Source organism: Pseudonaja textilis, chromosome 13 (genome assembly GCF_049901715.1).
Source record: "Pseudonaja textilis isolate UNSWEBS1 chromosome 13, rPseTex1.2, whole genome shotgun sequence".
NCBI lineage: Eukaryota > Metazoa > Chordata > Lepidosauria > Squamata > Elapidae > Pseudonaja > Pseudonaja textilis.
Genome location: NC_142002.1, coordinates 1222292 through 1235171, shown reverse-complemented (window position 1 = coordinate 1235171; position 12880 = coordinate 1222292). Strand labels below are relative to the sequence as shown.

General features: G+C 44.8%; 1 protein-coding gene across 4 annotated transcripts; it reads right to left on the bottom strand.

Moving 5' to 3' along the window:
- Positions 1 to 1049: 1049 nt before the first annotated feature.
- CALML4 (calmodulin like 4) lies at positions 1050 to 12447 on the bottom strand. 4 transcript variants are annotated; one of them, XM_026709399.2, is made up of 5 exons: positions 11684 to 12447; positions 11418 to 11448; positions 10049 to 10189; positions 3965 to 4153; positions 1050 to 1324 (listed from the first exon to the last, which is right to left on the bottom strand). In XM_026709399.2, the coding sequence occupies exons 3-5, from the start codon at positions 10113 to 10115 to the stop codon at positions 1227 to 1229; spliced, it is 354 nt and encodes a 117-aa protein (XP_026565184.1). In that variant the 5' UTR covers positions 10116 to 10189; positions 11418 to 11448; positions 11684 to 12447; the 3' UTR covers positions 1050 to 1226. The 4 variants fall into 4 exon arrangements, with proteins under 4 accessions (XP_026565184.1, XP_026565182.1, XP_026565181.1 ...); XM_026709397.2 differs by lacking the exon at positions 11684 to 12447 and adding an exon at positions 11547 to 11672; XM_026709396.2 differs by lacking the exon at positions 11684 to 12447 and having other exon boundaries at positions 11418 to 11669.
- Positions 12448 to 12880: the final 433 nt, after the last annotated feature.

Genomic DNA, 12880 nt, shown 5'->3' with positions numbered 1-12880 from the left:
CCAGGAGGCACTGGCTGTCTTTGGAATCAGGAGCTGCCAAGCTGGAGGATGTACACTACTTTATGAGTATCTGGGTACATCAGTGTGGTAGTGGATGACTGCGCAGGCTCTGGTTACGTGATTGTTCTTAAAGTCTCACGAGAACCTCTGGTTCGAGTAGCTGCTCCTGATGCTGCTTCACACCACGTTCGGTGACCACAACACAGCTGCATCACACTGATTCAATGGAATAGGAGTTGCCTTTGGAAGTTGTGGGAGCTTCATCCCTGGAGGCTTTCAAGAAGAGACTGGACATCTGACATCTGTCAGAAATAGTGTAGGGCAGGGGTGGGATTCAATTTTTTTAACAACCGGTTCTGTGGGCATGGTTTAGTTGGTGGGCGTGGCTTGGTGGTCATGTGACCAGGTGGGTGTGGCTTGGTGGTCATGTGACTGGCTGGGCGTGGCCAACTCAACATCACTCACATCGAGGCACGCATCTCCTCGCCTGGCCTCTCATGACACTGGGGATGCTGCAACAGTCAGTGTGAAAAATGGTCATAAGTCACTTTTTTCAGTGCCACTGTAACTGAATGGTCCCTCCACACAAGCAAAATACCAGCAAAGGAGGGTAAAAAACTCCAGAGACTTTCCAGAGACAGGAGGTCTAGTCCTGCCAAGAATGTAATAAGGGTCAACGGAGAGGCAGTTTCTGTAAGCAACACCAGAATGTTTCCTTCCTGCCTTCCTTACAGGATTAGCCCAGGAATTTCTTCTAACAACCGGTTCTCCGAACTGCTTAGAATGTTAACAACTGGTTCTAGCGAATAGGTGTGAACTGGTAGAATCCCACCCCTGGTATAGGGCCTCTTGCTTGGGCGGAGGGTTGGACTAGCTGACCTACAAGGTCCCTTCCAACTCTGTTAATCTGATCTGACTCCTTGCAATGTGCTTCCTCACAAAAAGCAAACTTTATGGATTGCACGATACTGAAAAGTATTTCCAGTTTGTGAGCACCTTCTTTTTGATTACTTAAAAAAAAACCAAAGAAACTTCACTCGAACAGAAAATAAGCATAGTAGATTTTACTCAGAAAAGCTAACATTTCTGCTTTTCTTTCATTGTTTAACATATTTCTTTTTGTTTGCCACTAAGTGTTTATTTTTTAAGACAAAAAGGCAGTCAGGCCCCAGGTTCCAAGAAGAACTGATGAAGGCTGCAAGAAGCGTGGGTTGCTTTTTTGCAATTCAGTAATCATCAAGTGGAAGTGTGATTGATTGAATTAAGTCTTCATACTTCACCAGTCCGTTGTGTCCTGTTCTGGCATTCTTCAAAAGGTTGTCCACTGTAAGCAATGGCAGAATAATTGAACTTCAGGTTGCAGGTTACAGGTATTCAGACTATTTATTTCAGATCTTTAATTAGATGTCAAATTGTGGATAGGCAGGAGGTGAAATTGGGAATTAACATATCCGGCACTGCCTGGGTGTAGCTGACTCTGAGACACATAATCCATTGTCACCCTTGACCCCGGTTTTCCCTCCACCCCCTGGGCGTATCGTAATTCATATTCTCCAATGGGAAACATCTATAGCCCAAAGTCATCAATCAGGCTGTCCAGTTAGAATTTTGCACGGCAGAAACTCCAGTCACCTAGCTACTATCTTTGAAAACATTTGTGGAATGCGGTTTCAGTTTTGCAAGCTGCTGCACTGCTCCCCCCTCCTCCCTTTCTGTTGGCAACTCTAAAAAGACCATAGAAATATTTTACGAGTTACAACCTGGTTTGAAGCAGGTTGAGGTTTGGGATAGGACTAACTGAAATACCTCCAAGTACAGTATAGATCAGGGGTGTCAAACTTGCAGCCTGTGGGCCAGATATGTCACGCGCTGGCCATGCCCACCCCCAGTTTACCAAAGGGGGGGGGAATCACAATACATTACATGACAACGCGAGTTTGACACCCCTGGTATAGATCAATAGCCATAACACTTCGATTTATATACCCATTCTATGGTGCTTTACAGAACTCTTGAGCGGTTTACAAAGTCGGCATTTGGACCCCAACAATCTGGGTCTTCATTTGACCAACCTTGGAAGGATGGAAGGCGGAGTCAACCTTGGGCCCTGTCAGGATCGAACTCCTGGCTGTTCAGAGAGTTTGCCTAGAATACTACACTCTAACCCAAGGGTCTTCCAACTTGGCAAGTTTAAGACTTGTGGGACTTCAACTCCCAGAATTCCTGAGCTAAAATGACTGGAGGAGGAATTCTGGGAGTTGAAGTCCCACAAGTCTTAAACTTGCCAAGTTGGAAGACCCTTGCTCTAACCACTAGGCCACCAGGACTCGGAGTTCTTAAAGCTAAGAACAAACCAGAGGAGGGGTCTCTAACCTTGGCAACTTGAAGACCGCCAGGCTTCAAGTGGCCAAGGGTGGAGACTCCTGAACTAGAGAGCCACCTAGATGAGTCCAACGTCTGAACCTGGGAAGGGATTATTATAAAGAGGATATCCAAGAAGAAGGAGAAATCTTGACCGCTCCCAGCCACAAAATACTTTTTAATCCACGTTAAACCACAAAATCCACTAGCACTCCTTCTTTCATGCACCTGTTCTGTGTGTCTGGTTGTTGATCTCTCCTAGCACAGAATCTGAAACCACAAAGCCCTTCAACAATTCTGTGGAACTGAAGTATTTATTACGCCGCAGAAAAATATTAAAAATGGAGAAAATTAATCATGGAATGTGTCTTAATTTATTTAATTTGAATTTAAACAAAAATCCCTATTCGTTTTTATCCCAAGGGCATACTTTTTGGAAACTGGCCCTCCACCCACTGCTGAGGGTCCTATGAAGATTTTTAGGTTCTTCCTACACTGAGAGTAGATGCTTAGTTTTTAACTCTACCAACTGACAGAATCCTGCACCAAGTTACCATGTCTGCTGTGCTGAATAGAAACATTATGCGGTGGAGGAAAACCTGTAGGAAAAAAATGGTGTTTTCCAGCTTTACCATTGTGGTATGCTGGACTGTAATATTTATACTGATACTCTGGGACGGGTCTCCAACCTTGGCAACTTCAAGACTTGTGGACTTCCACTTCCAGAGTTCCTTAGCCAATTTACATATGCATGGACATTCACGCTTTTGCATCTTCACAGCCCTGTCAGTGCAACCCTCCACAACAGTCCCCGTTTCTCATGTGTCTCCTTGGGAAGATTAATTGCCCAGCCCTGATCTAGAGGACACAAATTAACCTAGTTAATTAACAATGATACCCTGCTTCCCTGAAAACAAGACCCAGCCAGAAAATAAGACCTAGCGTGATCTTCTGGGATGCTCATAATATAAGCCCTACCCCAAAACTAAGCCCCAGTTAAGAATGTCAGCCAGACAGATACATTTAGCACTGTGTTTTCCCCCAAAAAGGTCTAACCAGAAAATAATCCCTAATGCATCTTTTGGAGCAAAAAATTAATATAAGACCAAGTCTTATTTTAGGGGAAACATAGGAATGTAACAGCCTTTGCTCGCTCCCTCTTCCCTTGCATCTTCGTGTACAGTTGTACCTTGGTACTCAACTGCTTCAAAACTCATTAAATTTGGTTCTGGATGCATTTTGAGGTGAACATGTTGTCCCAGTGCTCAGCCTTTGAACTCAGTGTGCTGCTATGGGAAGAGGGGAATCATTATGGGGAACAAACAGGAAGTCAGCCATGCTGGGAAGTCTCTGCCAGAGAAGGGGGACAGCCATAGAGGGCGGACAGGAAGGCTATGCTGGGAAGGTCACCGACCTAGAAAAAGGGACAGATAGAAAGTTCCTTCCCGGTCAAAACAAAGGGTCACTTGGTTTGTTTAGGACTTGTCCTTTTAAGTACCCATCGCAGCGCCCAGAATGAATTAAGGCCAAGTACTGAGGGCTACTGTCTGGAAAAAGCCCTCTTCCAAGGGTCAAGGCATAAAGACCTTTGCCCGAGACTCACCCTCTTCCTTGGATAGCTTCTCTCCAAGGTTCATTAGCTTCGCCTGCAATTCAGCCACGGAGATGAACCCGGTCCTTTGCTGGTCTACCATTAACATGGCCAGAAGGATTTCATTCCTTGGATCTTCCTGCTGCATTTGCCTATACATCATGGTCAGGAAAGTTGAAAAATCCAGTTCTTCGTTGACATCTGTAAGTGAGAAGGAAGGTGCAAGGCCGGCACTGCATGAAGAGAAAACTACGAAAGCCCATCACTTAGCATGTCTCTCCGTGTAAATCAGGGTTGCCTGCTTGTCGTCTTAAGCTGGTTGTCATCTTTGGAAGCCATATTAGCACCAGGAGCTTCCACGCTGCTACATTCCTGTGCCTGGGAAATTGGGTGGGGGGGATTTTGTAGACTGTATGTAGTTATACACAAGAGCATTCCTCCTTTTGGTCAAGGTCATGGTTTTCCTGGTTGAAGGGGTGTCTCGAATTGGGACAGATGATGACTGGACCATATGATGGACTGATGGGTGCAGGGGTTGGGTTTTGGACTTTTGAATTACTAAGGGAAAACCCAGAGCTCCCCAGATTCGGGTTTCCCCAGGTGTGCCAGTATGACTCTTCTAATGAAATGGAACCTGGAGAAAATGCCTGCCTCGGAGTTTTGAGGTTGGAGTTTGGGTTTTCTGGAACACTGACATTGACCCAAATCTCTAGTATGGAGCCTAGAACCCAATATCAGTGTCATGGCTTCCTGCCCCTTTGGAGTAAGGAAATGGACAAAGACATTTTAAAATAGTCTTCCTACAATAAGGAGTACGATAGAAAGTTCCTGATCTCCCCAGACTCTGCCAAGACTGAAATATCCTAGCCCTGCCTGCCAGCCCATGTGTGAAATAGCTCTGGCTTTACAGATCCCTTTGGAGATTCTCAGTCATCCAGGTCACGGTTCAGGGGTGGGATTCAACTGGTGTTACCACCGATTTGCTGAGAGAGTATCGGTTTTGTGTGCGCGTGTTCAGCATTTGCAAAAAAAAAAAAAACCCCAGCTGTGCCGCCCAGACAGCTGACAAGCGCCGCGTGTGGGTGTGCAGTGTTTGAAAATCCTCTTCTTTCCTGCTTTTCCAACCTCAACTGGGCCGCGCAAAGCAGCTGAGGTTGAAAAAGCAGGAAATAAAGGACAGGGAAGAGCCCGGGCGGGCGGGTGGGCCAAACAGATGACCCAAAGATCATTGCAGCGAACTTGGTTCGGTGTCTGCTGCTCTTCAGAGCTACCGGTTCTATAGAACCGGGCCGAACCGGTAGCATCCCATCCCTGTCACGGTTGTCCCAAAGAAGCTTTTTCCAAGAGGCAGTTGAAAAAGGCAGTTCTTGGTTTTTCCTTGAAAACTTCACTTCCCATCCAAAGAAGCTTCTTCCGTTCTTCAGAAGGTTGAAGAAGGTTCTTGGATGAGAAGCTAAATCTCTTCAAGAAAAAACAGATAGTTCAGTTGACTTTTGAAAAAGCACCGTGTGATAGCTTTACAGACCTTGTTCCACTCCCATAGGTCAAGTATGGGTCCAGGTACCAAAAGGTGATCCATTTCTGCTCCAAGCTAACATCCTAGTTTTCCATAATGACTGGATGCTTAATTTTTGTAAAGAAAGGCCGAAAGAGAAGTAATTTGAAGCTCTGAAGGTTTCCCAAAACTGTCCCTGTCATCTTTTCTCCTGCATCACCACAGGAGGATAGTTTCATATCCTTGAATATGAACTATATTTCATATTTCAGCTGATCTTTCCGTAGATCAGTACCACGCTTTCCTTAGAAAGTGTAGAATTATTTTCATTTTATTTCTATAATACCAGAATAAAAAGAAAAATTTGTAGAACCAGTTCAGCGATGATTTGTAGCAAGCTCTTCACCTTTCTTTAACCATTTGAGATGCTGACCAGAATTCTAAAGATTCTTTGCCAATAGTGACTATATTTGAGAAGTCCAAAAAAGCTCCCAATTCGTTTAAATTGAATAAATCTGTGGAACAAGAACTGCTGAGATTTGCATTTCAAAAGCTCACCAGGTTCCCAGCTTAGAAAACAATCTTAGAAGGCAAAAATGCAAGATTATTTTTAGAAGGATTGATTTTCTTTAGTAAAATAACAAACCACACAGTAGAGAATATATATATATATATATATATGGCTCCAGGCTGAACTCTGCATTCTTGGTATTCTCTGAGCTAGATTGTAAAACAGTGGCCGTCAAACCCCAATCTGGCTTGTTGGGAACCGGACTGAGCAAGCCATGTGCTAGTGAGTGAAGCTTCATCTGCACACGCAGGTTGTAGTCATGGCTAGGAGAGATTTTGCACTTTGGTATTGTGTCCCAGTTGTACCTGTTTCTTGATTGGCAAGCTTTTACTCTGAGTCCCTCCCAAAAGGACCACTGTAATGAAAACAGCCCTTGAAAAGCATGCAAAATGCAGTGGTGCAGGAAATTATCTATGCCCCAAGAATAGCACATTACATCTCTGCTCCATGAGCTGCACTGGCTGCCATCCAGGTTCAGTCAAGGGGCTGGTTTTGATTTTTAAAGGCCAATATGGGATGGAGCTGGGTTATTTATGAGCCATGGTGGCACAGTGGTTAGAATGCAGTATTGCAGGCTGACTCTGCCGACTGCCAGAAGTTTGATCCTGACTAGCTCAAGATTGACTCAACCTTCCATCCTTCCAAGGTTGGTAAAATGAGGACCCAGATGGTTGGGGGCAACAGGCTGACTCTGTAAACTGCTTAGAGAGGGCTGGAAAGCCCTGGGAAGCGGTATGTAAGTCTAAGTGCTGAGGGAGGGAGGGAGGGAGGGAGGAGAGATGATTGAGGGATGGAAGGAAGGAACAGAGGGGATGGAGGGGGAAGGAAGGAGAGAAGGGGGAGAGAGAGAGTCGAGAGGGAGGATGGGAAGATGGATGGATGAATGGATGGAAGGAAGGAAGGGCCGTTGTGGCACAGTGGTTAGAATGCAGTATTGCAGGCTGACTCTGCCAACTGCCAGGAGTTGGATCCCAACTGGTTCAAGGTTAATTCTGCCTCCCATCCTTCCCAGGTGGGTAAAATGAGGACCCAGATTGTTAGGGACAATAGGCTGACTCTCTAAACTGCTTAGAGAGGGCTGGAAAGCCCTGGGAAGTGGTATAGAAGTCTAAGTGCTATTTCTATTGCTATTATTTCAGGCAGCACATCTTCCCGTCCCATCAACTGGGAAAGAAACTCTGCAGGGAGTGGGAAATCAAACACGCTCCTGACATGCTTAGCTAACAGCTTTGTCATACAAAAGGTAGCGGAGGGAACTAGAGGGACAGCGACATTAGACCTCCGTCTTACATATATGAAATGAAATCATTGAAGGAGTAGATCAGGGGTGGGATTCAAATTTTTTAACAACCGGTTCTGTGGGTGTGGCTTAGTTGGTGGGCGTGGCTTGGTGGTCATGTGACCGGGTGGACATGGCTTGGTGGTCATATTATTGGCTGGGCATGGCCAACTCAATATCACTCACATCGAGGCACGCATCTCCTTGCCTGGCCTCTCGTGACTGTGGGGATGCTGCAACAGTCATAAGTGTGAAAAATGGTCATAAGTCACTTTTTTCAGTGCCATTGTAACTTTGAATGGTCACTCCACACAAGCAAAGTACCAGCAAAGGAGGGGAAAAAAACTCCAGAGACGTTCCTGAGATAGGATGTCTAGTCCTGCCAAGAATGTAATAAGGGTTAATGGAGAGGCAGTTTCTGTAAGCAACACCAGAATGTTTCCTTCCTGCCTTCCTTACAGGATTAGCCCAGTAATTTCTTCTAACAGCCGGTTATCCAAACTGCTTGGAATGTTAACAACCGGTTCTAGCGAATAGGTGCGAACTGGTAGAATCCCACCCCTGCAGTAGATGTTACAGAAACCTGAGGAGAGAGTGACTAGGACATACTTAAATTCACCAAAGTGCAACCACAGGCAACTAAACCACTAGTGTTTTAAGAGAGCTGACACAAAGAAGAGGAGGTCAACTTATTTTCCTAAGGAACAGACAGCAAGACAAGAAGCAATGGATGAAAACTAACCAAGGAGAGAAGCAACTTGGAATTAAGGAGTGAGTAAGGAGTGAGTAAGGAGTTCTCATCCTGACAGTGAGAACAACTAATCAGTGGAACACCTGGCCGTCAGAAGCTGAGGGTGCTTCATCACTGGAGGTTTTTAAGAAGAGATCGGACAGCCATTTGTCTGAATGGGTATAAGATCTCCTGGCTTGAGCAGGGGGTTGGACTAGATGACCTCCAAGATCCCTTCCAACTCTGATGATGTTTCATGTTCTTTAAATGTTACTTCAACAAGCTAAGAGAGAGACTAGGGAGGATTCCATGGATGGATATCTTAAAAGGAAAAACAGGTTGAGTTGTTTAAGAAACCCTGAAACAGGAGATAATGAAGAGAAATAATACCACAGAGATGGACAAGTAAGACGACCAGCATGGTTGCATAAAGAATTAGCAGACAAATTGAGGGACAAAAAGGTCAAATAAACAGACCTGCTGAATCTACCAGGAAGGACTCAGGAAAGCCAAAGGCCCAGAATGAGCTAAGACTTGCAACAAAACGTTAAAAATAATCTATAAGGTTTCTTACAAGCAGGAAGTTAAGGAAACAAGAGACCTGTTAATGGGAGCACATGGCTCGAAGGTGTCAGGCAGCAGGGAAAAATAGTGTGGAGCTTGCTAGTTAGGTGGTTAGATTGTTTGTAAGACTCTGAGCGTACTTGCCCCTGTTTACTGTTTATACTAGTTAATCATTTGACAGTTTCGGCTGTTGCTATTTTAATTATGTGAGTCACGCAGAGTCACATATGTGTGATGGGCGGCTATGTAAATTCAACAAATAAATAAAAAAGGCAAAATAACTATTAAGCGCAGTGGAAATTCAACATACTTTACTTTTAATTTGGAAAGATATGGAAAAATCTTGCTAAGAAAATGGATTTATTTCCAGCTTTAAGCGGCATGATGACGACAAATGAATTGATGGGGCCAAGATTGATGGCTCATCTATCCCTGAAATATTGTTATGTTTATATTATGATCAAATTTGAATTTGTAGTATCATAGAGGGATAGAATAAAGACCATATGAAGTGTTAGTACCAGTTTATAACGCCTTAGTATGACCACACTTGGAGTGCTGCATCCAGTTTTGATCAACATGATGTAAAAAAGATGTAGAAACATACGATGAACGGTTGCAGGAACTGGGCCTGGCTAGTCTAGTAAAGAGAAGGACCAGGGGAAACAGGAGAGCATCTTCCAATATTTGAGGGGCTGCCACAGAGAGGAGGAGGGGGTCAAGCTACTTTCTAAAGCGCCTGTAGACCAGACAAGGAATAATGGATGGAAACTGAATAAGGAGAGAACCAACCTAGAACTAAGGAGAGATGACAGTGAGAAAAATTAATCAGTGGAACAACTTAACTTCAGAAGATTTGGGTGCTCTATCACTGGAGGCTGTCCAATCATTTGTCTAAAATGGAATAGTCTCTCCTGCTCAAGTAAGGGGTTAGACTAGCTGACCTCCAGGGTTCCTTCCAACTCTGTTATTCTATATTATTTCAGCCCCTTTATTAATGATCCTTAATGTAAACTTTCCCTTTTCTCATGTGCTGAACGTTTAAGATAAATTTAATACATTTACCATTAGAATAGAATAACATATATTTGTAGAGAGCCCAAGGCTGTCACACATCTATTTTAAAGGTCAAAGGAAATCAGCCTCTGATATCAGCATCTTACCAGGAAAATGTGCTCCGTTTGAATTATCATACATTTTCCAGGCTCAGTGAAGGCTTGTGGACTTCAATTCCCAGAATTCTCCAGCCAAGTTTGGGGACCCCCATTTTGTACCATGGACATGTAGTTGCATCCCCTGGAATCTTTCCATATGGTGCCACTGGTGCACTCTTGTTCTGTAGCAGAACAACACATGACTGGGAACATATATGTGAATTACATTTAATGTTAATTAACTACACGCATTTGCCTGATCTCCAGAAGTTAAGCAGGGAGGGAGATCTTACTGACACTTACCGATCTTGTGGAGCTGAAGGTGCCTGGCCACCTCTCCCAGAGTTGGGCTGGTGCCCAAACTGCGCATGACAACGATAAGATCGCTGGCCTTGATCCTGCCTTTCTGCCTTTTGTCATACAGGGAAAAACACTCCTTGAATTCTGTTTAGGAGAAAAGGAGAAGGACCACGGGATGGTTTCTGAGGCTGAGAGGCAAGGAACGTCTGGGCTCAACTCTCCACCGGAGGGAGGATAAAGTAGAATTCTTTACTGGCCAAGTGTGACTGGACACACAAGGAATTTGTCCTGGTGCAAATGCTTTCAGTGTACATAGAAGAAAACATACATTCATCGAGAATCATAAGGTCCAACACTTAATGATCGTCATAGGGTACAATAAGCCATCAAATGATACCAGGAAACAATATAAATTGTAAGGATACAAGCGACAAAGTCACAGTCATACAGTCACAAGTGGGAGGGGATGAGCGAGAAGGAGTGATGAGAAGGTTAATAGTGATAGTAGTGCAGACTTTGTAAATAGTTGGACAGTGTTGGGGGAATTATTTGTTTAGCAGAGTGATGGCGAACTGTCCTTGTGTCTAGTAGTTCTGGTGTGTAGGGCTCTATAGTGTCGTTTTGAGGAAAGGAGTTGAAACAGTTTATGTCCGGGATGTGAGGGATCTGTAGATATTTTCCCAGCCCCCTTTTTGACTCGTGCAGTACACAGGTCCTCCACGGAAGTCAGGTTAGTAGCAATTGTTTTTCCTGCAGTTTAATGCACTTGAACCTGAGTTTCTATGGTCCTGTCCAATACCTTCACCCCCGCGCTTGTTAGACTAGCCAGTGAGGTATACAAAGCTGCGGATGCAAGTGACCTTCTAGCCCTCCTATCTTAGCTGGTGGCTGGTGCCCCTTTGACCCCGAAAGTGCCCCCGTCTCTAAGGACAGCTTGCCTTTCTTCCAGAAACTCTACCGGGTCCCTTCTGTCCTGGCATTCATACCTTTTTTTCCAAGCAATATAATTGCTACCTAGCAATTCTTGGAAAGGACAATGCACCAAGAGGTCATTCACATGTTAATGTAGCCCTGAAATGCAAGGCAAGAATTGTAGCCTTTTTTAAAGAATGCAAAGAGTGTGACCGACACTCTTCAGATGGACAGGAACTTTTTACCTAGGGATCAATCGCAGGTTTCATAGATGGAAGTTGTACAAAAGAATATGGCCCTCTCCTGGTCTTACAAATTCTTTCGTAGGGAAGTGGAAAGGGACCTGCCCTGCCCTGCCCTCCCAGAAAGCCAGAGTCAAGTTTTCTCAAGGAAGACCAGGATGGACGTAATGACAGAGAAGGGTAATAAGCTGCCCTTTTGAAATGAGAAAGGCACCTACCATTGATCTGATCCTGGGTTAGAAACTTTGCCTGCAAGACAAAAAGGGGAAACAACAATGAAGCAACCTCATTCTGCTCTGCCAAAGGATTCCCCCAGCCACCATCCTGGCCAAATTGTTCCCAGTCACCATTTGGAAGGTTTTGGGGTGCAGATGCTGGTTCCTCCTCGGCTGCCCTGCCTGCCTTCCGCCCCCAGCTTCCTCCTTGATGAAGGGGGCAAAGTCCACTCATCCCAGAGAGTGGTAGCAGCAGGTGTAATAAATACCTTTTGTTGTCATGGATACAATCCAGGTTGGGGGTCAAATTTCAGCTGTTAGCAAGCAACAGCAACCAGATCCTGGACTGTTCTGTGTTTGCAGGGATTACTTTTCAGCTCTCTCTTCTTGACAAGAGCGATGCATAGAGCAGATAAGAGCACCATCTTTCTAAAGCCTTCAAGTATTCCATTAGATGCCAGGGACTTCATAGTCTCCAGCCTCCTTCAAGACAGGTTAAGTAGGGTTCAACCCAAGGCATTTGCAAAGCCTCAACGTGTTGCTTAACACAAAAAGAGGTCACTCCATTAAAAGCTCGCTTTCTAGGCATTGGAACGGGCTGAAAGGGAGAAACGGCCGAAAATTTAGAAAGATCTTACCTAAACTTTCATCTTTGTTTTTACCAGGAGACCTTCTGAGTACAATTACTAACGGCAATACAAGAATATATATTTTGACTTCTGGCCACAGGGGTGGCTAAGCAGCAATATCTCCCTTATCAATGAGAGGAAATTGCCACCATCTTGGGTTTCTGGTCAGAAGAGGCCTGGGCTGGTTCAAGAGCTGCCTAGCTCGTGTGTCAAGGACCATCAATCAATATACAGTAATAAATTCAGCAGTAAGTACCGTAAGATTCATGAAATGTGAGGATTGAAAGGGATTTTGGAGATCATCCAGATCTGGGCTCTCCAACCATGGCAACTTTAAGACTTGCGGACTTCAGCTCCCAGAATTCTTTGCTTTGTTTTGCTGGCTGAGGAATTCTGGGAGTTGAAGTCCACAAGTCTTAAAGTTGCCACGGTTGGAGACCCCTTATCTAGATCAGGGGTATCAAACTGGATTTCTTCGCGAGCCGGATCAGTGTTGTAGTTTTCCTCCTCGGGCTGGCTGGGGGCCGGAGGGGAGACAGGATGGATGTCTCCTGCAGCACTCTGCTGGCCAAACTGGGGCAACGGGGGGGCTTGTGATGCCCACAGGCCAGATTTAACCCCCCCATGGACCGGATCCAGCCTATTGCAGGAGCCTACTACTACAGCAATCCTGAGTGATAACCCTTAAGTTTCTGTTGAAACGTTTTGAGCAAAGGAGAGTCCACCGTCTCCTGAGGCAGTTGGTCCCATAGCTGAAGAATCTATATGTTAACCTTTATTGTAGGAGAACCATCTTAGTCTATAGTAGCTCAAATTCAAAGGAGTCCAGTAGCACCT